The 8849-nt window shown below is 40.2% G+C and overlaps 1 protein-coding gene across 1 annotated transcript; it reads left to right on the top strand.

Moving 5' to 3' along the window:
* Positions 1–606: 606 nt before the first annotated feature.
* si:cabz01093077.1 (C-C chemokine receptor type 4) lies at positions 607–1611 on the top strand. The gene has a single exon (XM_062991548.1). It carries the CDS (start codon positions 607–609, stop codon positions 1603–1605), a length of 999 nt encoding a protein of 332 aa, XP_062847618.1. The 3' UTR covers positions 1606–1611.
* Positions 1612–8849: the final 7238 nt, after the last annotated feature.

Here is an 8849-nt window from a genome sequence, read left to right as displayed (position 1 = left end):
GCTCTGCCTTGCCGGCTGAGGCTGATTGGCCACATGAACAACGATTGACCACTTGTTCAGATGGGCGGGACTAAGCCAGATAGGGGTCTCTCTCTGTCAGACTGGTGCAATTACAACCTCTGCTGGCTGATTGATGGCGCCTACACGGAGATGAGGAAGGAGTGCTCTTAGGGTGTGTCTCTCCGTACACTAGGTGGCACAACACTCGTCAATGTGTGGGTGATAAGATGCATACGGCTTGCTGCCCACGTGTCGGAGGGGGCGTGGGTTAGCTTCGATCTCCTCGGTCAGAGCAGGGATCGGCATAGGCGGAGAGGAAGCGTGATGCAATTGGGCAACTGGACGCGCTAAAGGGGGAGAAAAAGGGGAGAAAATACATTTAAAAAAAGGTTATATTCATGTTAATTTATGAGGCAGCACGTTAAAAATATCAAGCTATGCAGTGTGAAATATTCAACCACATACAAAACTCATATTTTGCATGAGAAGATCATTGTGTTGACTGCCCCTGTGGCATCCTTCCATAAACCACCCTGTTGTTTCAGTTATGCATTTATCATAATTTATTACCATTTCTCATATTTGTTTATTTTCTTTTTTGACAGAATGACGACAATGGACAATAGTTCATATTACGATTATTTCTCAGAGCCTCTCGATAAGAGCTCTGTGTTGAACCCAGCCGTCATGGCCACCATCTACTACGTGGTCTTTGCCATCGGGCTTCTCGGTAACCTCACTGTATTGTGGGTACTCGTGAAGGTCATGCACCTGAGGACTATGACCGATGTGTGTCTACTAAACCTGGCACTTTCTGACCTCCTCACAGTTCTATCGCTTCCTGCATGGGCGCTTTACAACCAGGGGCATCACCTGAGCTCCAGCGGCATGTGCAAACTCATGGCTGGCGCCTACAACCTGGGCTTCTACAGTGGGATTCTCTTTGTGATGCTGTTGAGTGTGGACCGCTACCTGGCCATCGTTCATGCTGTGGCGTCTTTGGGCGCAAGGAATTTGCGCAGTGCCATTACTGTCAGCATCGTCATCTGGATTGTGTCCTTCTCTGCCTCGCTTCCAAGTATCATTTTCTACAGAATGAATAACACGGATACCCCGGAGTGCCTTTGGGACAGTGGATCATCTGATGCATGGAAGATGTTTCGCAATTTCAGCCAGAATACTGTGGGGCTCTTCATCTCGCTGCCCATTACTATCTACTGCTATTTCAGGATCCTCCTGGTCCTGAGGAGGACGAAGAACTCCAAACGAGGACGGGCCATGAAGCTGATCTTTGCCATTGTTGGTGTCTTTGTGATCTTCTGGGTTCCGTATAATGTGGCGGTGTTTCTGCAAACTCTGCTGTTCTGGGGAATTTTCAACTCACACACGGCAGATGTTCAGATTAGCACCGGCTTGGAGGTGACGGAAACCATCGCTCTCGTGCACTGCTGTGTGAACCCAGTGATCTACGCATTTGTCGGGGAAAAATTCAGGAAATGTCTGGCCAAAGTCTTTTCAAAATGGGTACTTTGTGCAAAGGTTTACCAGTCAACATCAATGCATTCAAAAACCTCGGACAACGAAACGTCCAACACGCCCCTGTAGAAGAACAGCAGTGGGGAACATAATAAAAACACCAGAAAATGAGCTCAAAATGCTGGAAGTCATACATTTTCTTGTCAAAATCATTAGATCCAATGATTGTTTGCATGGTCGACTAGCGGCTGACAAATAGGAGGTACTTTCACAAGAACAGATGCACACTCAGGGTTGCCAGATTGCAACAGCAATTGAATGAAAAACCGCCCAAAACAACACAGGATAAGCAGATGATGTTTAGCATTTAAAAAAAAATCAGTTAAACCATTATGACCTACAAATTAATATCTTTTTTTATATATAAATATTTTCTTTATGCATTTTCTCCCCTTTTTCTCCCTTTTTTAGTGCGTCCAATTGCCCGATTGCGTCATGCTTCCTCTCCACCTATGCTGATCCCTGCTCTGATTGAGGAGAACGAAGCTAACCCACCCCCCCTCCAACACGTGGGCAGCATGCCGTATGCATCTTATCACCTACACTTTGACGAGTGCAGTGCAGCTCAGTGTTGTGTACACACCCAGGGACACACCCTGAGAGCACTCTTTTCTCATCTCTGTGCAGGCGCCATCAATCAGCCAGCACAGTCGTAACTGTTACCAGTCATGAGAGAGAGACCCCATCCGGCTTAGTCCCGCCATATCTGAACAACAGGCCAATCGTTGTTCATCCGGCAGCCAGCAGGCAGAGCCAAGATTCGATACGATGTATTCGAGATCCCAGCTCTGGTTCCAGCAAATTAATATCTTAAAATGTACCGATCAGTAATTATAAATTATAAAGGACAAATTATTTTTGCTTGCATGTCTTTGAAGTAGCCTACCATGTTTTTTAAAATGCATTATTTATGATAGGACACACAACCCATTGCAAGTAAATAAGAATAAACTTGCAAGCAATGAAAGTAGTTTAACCTCTCGAACATATAAAACTTCCTTACCTTTATATTCAACTCAGCATCACTTGTCATTCCAATTTCCAACAGGAGAACTATGTACAGTTACTATGAAGGACCGTTAGCCTGGAAACAAGTCCAAAAAAAAGCCTAGTCTATCCCGTTGCCGTCTAACTAACATGAATTACTGTATTGATTGGTGTGGCAACTGTGTCTTTTGGACTGGAAAGAATAACCTGTCAATCAAACTTTTGACAACGGGTTGGATGTGGTGGGAGAAGGTAGGCCTATTTATATTCCAGCTGCTTTAGAAAGCAATAGTTTTTTATTTATATTTTAAGCTGCCAAAATAATTTCAAACCAGCCCAAATTTTGTCCACCCGCCAAAGTGTGTTGTTCCCCGCCAATTTCCAACAAAATCTGCACAATTTGGCGGAAAACCGCCCAATCTGGCAACATGTGCACACCGTGGTCTAACATTCCCATATTCCAGAATGATGATGCCCATCATGTACTGATACAATCATTTAAGAATGGTTTACCTGACACCAAGATGAATGCAACTACCATCCATGGCCTCTAATATCAACAGATAATATTTATTGGGTGATTTTGTAATACAAATACAAAGAAGTAGATCTACACCTCTTTTGTCCTCTGAAAAGCTGAATTTCTTCCTTGAAAATGGTTTAAAATCTTACAACAAACCATAAAGGAAGTGTATAAGAGCATTTTAATAATGCTGTGAAGCTGTCCTAGACTAAATTTATACCACTTATGTTAATATTTTATTTTAGGCTACTGTTTTGATTTATATGCATGATGGAAATATGATTGATATGTTCTGTACACTGTACACTTCATTAGGAACACCTACACATCTGGCTATTCGTAAAATGATTAAAACATTCAGTCATTCAGTATTAAAGAAATATCTGATCTTCACACAACTCAACAGTCACAACAGTCAAACACAAAACAGTGTGGAAAAACATCCAGAGAGAGGCAGTTATGCAGGCAAAAAACACTTAGCTGATAAAAGAGGTCAGAAGAGAATGGCTAGACTAGCCCTATTTTACAACATGCAGGTGGTAGGGTCAGAATTTGGCATTAATAACTCGAATCCATGAACCCAAACTGCCTTGTGTTAACAGTTTCTGTGGTATAATATGCTAGGAAATGTTTCCTTGGTACACACTGACCCCAATCAAACATTATTTAAATACCCCAGCATGAGTACGTCCATGCTGATCACATGCACCCCTTATCGCCACAATATGCCATTTTGTTTATGTTTGTTTATTAGGATTTTAACGTCATGTTTTACACTTTGGTTACATTCATGACAGGAACGGTAGTTACTCATTACACAAGATTCATCAGTTTACACAAGGTTGTATCAAACACAGTCATGGACAAATTAGTGTCTCCAAGTCACCTCACGTGCATGTCTTTTGACCGTGGGAGGAAACCAGAGCACCTGGAAGAAACCCACACGGACACGGGGAGAACATGCAGAACACAACACACAGAAAGGACCCGGACCGCCCCACCTGGGGATCGAACCCAGGACTTTCTTGCTGTGAGGCGACAGTGCTACCCACTTAGCCACCGTGCCGCCCCAATTTGCAATTTGCCAACACTGTGTGGACTCCATGCAAAAATTATGCTTTTACTAAAGTGTTCCTAATAAAGTGGCCAGTAAGTGTATTTATTTGTGTATGTGTATATGTTTTGTAAATACATTTTGAATAAAGTTGGTCCCATATATTACATACAAAACAATTTTATACATCTTAGTCCTTAACAGAACCATGCTGGTATGGGTGGATTTCAGCAGTTGAAATAGAAGTGGGCTTAGAGGTGACATGTGAACCAAGCAAAAGAAACTGTATAACGTCATCATTAAACCTACACGTGCCAATCATAGGTCATGCACAAGCCAGAACATTCTGAAAAAGCACCTAAAGCTAAATCAACACAATTCAATTCCTGAATGACTAATCTGAACCCAGATAGAAGAGCAGTCACAACAAGCACACGGGTGAGTGGCTGTTACATCTACTTACCACTCACACCTAAGGGGAATTTACAGCAGTGAGTGCGAGTCCACATTCAGTGTGTTTTCGGGAGGTGGTGGGAAAAGTACGTACCAAGAGGAACCCCTGCGCAAGAAGGTCCTGGGTTTGATCCCCAGGTGGGGCGGTCCGAGTCCTTTCTATGTGGAGTTTGCATGTTCTCCCTGTGTCTGCGTGGGTTTACTCCGGGAGCTCCGGTTTCCTCCCACAGTCCAAAAACATGCAAGTGAGGTGAATTGGAGATACTAAATTGTCCATGACTGTGTTCGATATAACCTTGTGAACTGATGAATCTTGTGTAATGAGTAACTACCGTTCCTGTCATGAATGTAACCAAAAGTGTAAAACATGACTTTAAAATCCTAATAAACAAACAAACAGGAGCCCCTGCAGACACAGAGAAACTCCTCACAGACAAAACATGTATTTATATTTATTAAAGGTTAGATCATTTATTTAAATCATTTGTCAGAGATTCTAATTATCTTGTTTGACCTTAAACAAACCAAAGCAAGACTACAGTATAACAGCACTGGTACACCTGCCAGACCTGTGAGCTCCAGCTAGTGTTTAACCGTGTATTCACCTGAATGAACCGGATTTCCTGCTGTTTGTTCTGCTGAGAACAACATGAAGAAAACGTCTGAAGTTGATTTTTGTCAGCTATTTCCTTTCATGCTCTGTTTGTTCAGGAAGTGGGTTGGATAGGATCCGATAGGCCAAATGTATAGCTGAAGCAGAAAAGTATTTGCCCCCCTCCTAATTTCCTTTATTTTTGCATTTCTGTCGCGCTAAATGGTTTCTGACCTTGCACGTCCTGATATTGCAGAGTGAGATGTGGCCCTGGGTCAACAGGGGAGGTGCTTTAATCGAAATCGTTCGACCAATCACAAACTTTTTTCTATTTTTTAACCTCAACCAGAGAAAAAGCTCTGTGCCACGCACGCACTGAATCCCCTTGTTATAACACATGCTTAACATGTATTAGTAGTACTGTGTTTTTTGCTTACACAGAATAATATTTTACAAATTATAGCTAGCCTTGGCTTGGCTAATCTCTCATAGCTTTTTGCTATGCTAGCTAGTAGTTAAGCTAGCTGGCTAACCTAATGGTAAATCTGAGAAATTTATTTCATGCTTTGCACGCTGTTAATATTTTGCTTGGAACAATGATTTGCAACATTCTTTTAAATACTGAAAGTAACACAGTTGCCGGATCTTTTAGCTTGCATACTCATTACCTAGCTAGGATTAGCTAGCCCCGGCAAATGTGGTGATTTCATAGCAGCAGCTAGTTTGTGATTGGTCGAACGATTTCGATTGAAGCACCTCCCCTGTTGACCCAGGGCCACATCTCACTCTGCAATATCAGGTTGTGCTTCAGACCTTTCTACAAAATCTAAGATAATACATATAAAATAGTTTAACATCAGACATCCCAAGTCACTATCTAGGGCACTACGTAGGGAACATAAATTCATATCTAAAATACTATCTAGTGCACTATGTAGGGAACATAAATCCGTTATCTGATATACAATTTAGTGCACTATGTAGGGAACCTAAATCCTTTTACTAATACGCTACCTAAAGCATTATGTAAGAAACATAAGTCTATTATCTAGTACACTATCTAGTGCAACTTTACAGACCAAAAACCCCTGTTGAGCAAGCCGAGGGCGACAGTGGCAAGAAAAAACTCCATTAAAAATACAGGAAAAAACCTTGAGAAGAACCAGACTCAGCAGGGACCCCCATCCTCCTTGTGTGGCCTGGAGGACAACTTAAATGAGCAGAATCCACACAAATCATACATACACAAAATTAAATTGAATGAAAAGTTATATTGTAAGTGACTAAATTGACTAAAAGTGACTAAAGTGATCACCTGAGTGGCATAGTGAATCGGTGGAAGCACTGTCACCTCCCAGCAAGAAGGCCAAGGGTTCGATACCCAAGTGGTTCTCCCTGTGTCTGTGTGGGTTTTCTTCAGGAGCTCTGGTTTCCTCCCACAGTCCAAAGAATGAGAGATACAAAATAGGCTGTGACGTTGTTTAACATTGAACTTGAACTAATGAATCATGTGTAACCTGTAACTGTCCTGTCATGAATGGAACCAACATGTAAGACATGTTAAAATCCCAATAAACAAATTATTCACCTATTTTTGTTGCATACCTTTTTTGTGACAAGGGTCATGTACACTATTAATTGTAATAATATTGAGACTAGAAAACTAGAGAAATACAACAAATGTCCCTCATAAACTAAAGGCAAAGCAAACCTTACTCAAACAGAATTTTTTGTGATGAGCACATACTAAATTGAGGTACTAATTTAAGAACAACTAGTAGATAATTCCACGTAAAGCCAAAGTGCGCATTTTCAAGTGTAAATACAGAAGTGTTGGTGATGCACAGCGTTTCAGAATTCTTTCATTTCCCTGTTTTAGAAACTTTGTAAACTAGTCAGTTATAAACTTTCGCTCAGTGTGCTGTTACCAGATCCGTCACCAGTCGTGCAATACGCTTTCGTTTAGCTGTCTGTGGAGGTAAGTTTCATGTGTTTTTTAACAGTTGTGGGGTGACTGGGATTAGCAGTAGCAGACTGGAGTTGGCAGATCAGTTGTACAAATCAGGAGTAACATTCTATTTTACAATATATGTTCAGTACTATGTTCAGATCCTGCACTACTTGTCACGTTTGCACACTTGGTTCACTTTAAATTGCTTGTATTTTTTTAATTATATTTTTAAGTTCTTCTTAATTTCAATTTAAAATGTTCTAATTTTCTACACTTTTTACATTTTAAAAACATTTATATATTTTTTATAAATATATATTTTGTCTATTTTGTAACTACTGTGGCCGAGCAGTCACAAAAGCATTTCACTGCCAGTTTACTGTGTATGACTATGTATGTGACAAATAAACCTTGATTTGACTTGATTTGATTTTTTCCAAATGTTTCAAAGATTAAAGCTTTAAAGATTAAAGTTTGGTGTTACACAATGTAAGTCGTCTGTCATTCAGTCATGCTGTCCAGAAATGATCCTGCTTACCTGTTCTGCAGCTGATGCAACTGCTTATCAATTTCGTAATGTAGTTTAAAAAGTAGATAAAAAAAACAAAAAGTGTTTTTTTAAATCCTGAAATAGTCTACTGTGGTGTGGTGTCAGTGGTGCTTAAAATGAGCAGACTTTTTAATCTTCATGTATGTTAGAGATATGCTGCTGTAGTGTCTTTTCCTTCTTGTTCATGTTCACTGTGGCTTCTGTTAGGTTTAGACTCATATCCGTTTTAGCTTGTTTTGGGATTTGAGGTACAGATGAACTGCTAATAAGCTGTGTTAGCTGGTATCTATATGTTATAGTTTGTTTATTGGTATTCTGTAGTAGAAAAAGCTACACAACTACAACAACTTAAACATCCTTGTTAGTACAAGTGCTCCCATAATTGGCAAGTGAAAAGTTGATGGAACCACAAAACATCCTCAGACAGGGTACGCCATACCCTATTTTACATTGTGCTTTTTAAATAATAAAAAATGGCCAAACTAAAACTAAATCTTTACCATACATACAGACCTCACAAAGAAACAGGCAATTTTAAAATTAAGAAGTATATAAAAAAAGTTAATCCACAAGTTCTTACACAAGTGACTAAATTAATTGATTCATTTGGTAAGATTAAGTTAATTTTTTACACTGTTTTACATATTTGGATAATTAATCTTTTCGATGTTTGATGTGCAATCTAAGAGTAAAATATTAACCCAAGAAAAAGGACTAAATATTTTTTTCCTGGCTCTGTCGCACTGTCCATATGGTTATGTCTGAAGAAGGACCATGATTGTTCCTCAGACACTAAATGCAATACAAACCAGACTCACTTTGGTAATGTCCTGTAAACCGCAATGACCACATTTCCAAAATTATGAACCACCCATGGTGGGATGTGGGTCCCTGCTGAGTCTGGATTACAGGTTCCTTACTGTAATTTTAAAAGAGTTTAAAAGAGTCAAATAAAATGTACAACACCGTAACCAGATCCGTTGAAGTACCCCTCTGCTTCCCCTGTGAATGCAGTGCTAGCCATCATGTGACTCAGGTGTGAAAACGTAAGACGTCCTACACCATCCTCATCGAATTTCAGTTTTGGGTCAGAGCCCCGAAAGTTAGAACCATCACTGAATATTACACTTGTGCTGCCATTGTTTTACGACATTTATTGATTTTTCTTTATTTTAAAGACCAGAACGAGTCTCCGCCTTTTTT

Source organism: Trichomycterus rosablanca, chromosome 3 (genome assembly GCF_030014385.1).
Source record: "Trichomycterus rosablanca isolate fTriRos1 chromosome 3, fTriRos1.hap1, whole genome shotgun sequence".
Classification (NCBI taxonomy): domain Eukaryota; kingdom Metazoa; phylum Chordata; class Actinopteri; order Siluriformes; family Trichomycteridae; genus Trichomycterus; species Trichomycterus rosablanca.
Note: the sequence above shows the minus strand (reverse complement) of the source record. Positions and strands in the feature narration are given on the sequence as shown.

Excerpts from the sequence above, each read along its gene's own strand:
- si:cabz01093077.1 (XM_062991548.1), top strand. The coding sequence starts at position 607 with ATGACGACAATGGACAATAGTTCATATTACGATTATTTCTCAGAGCCT.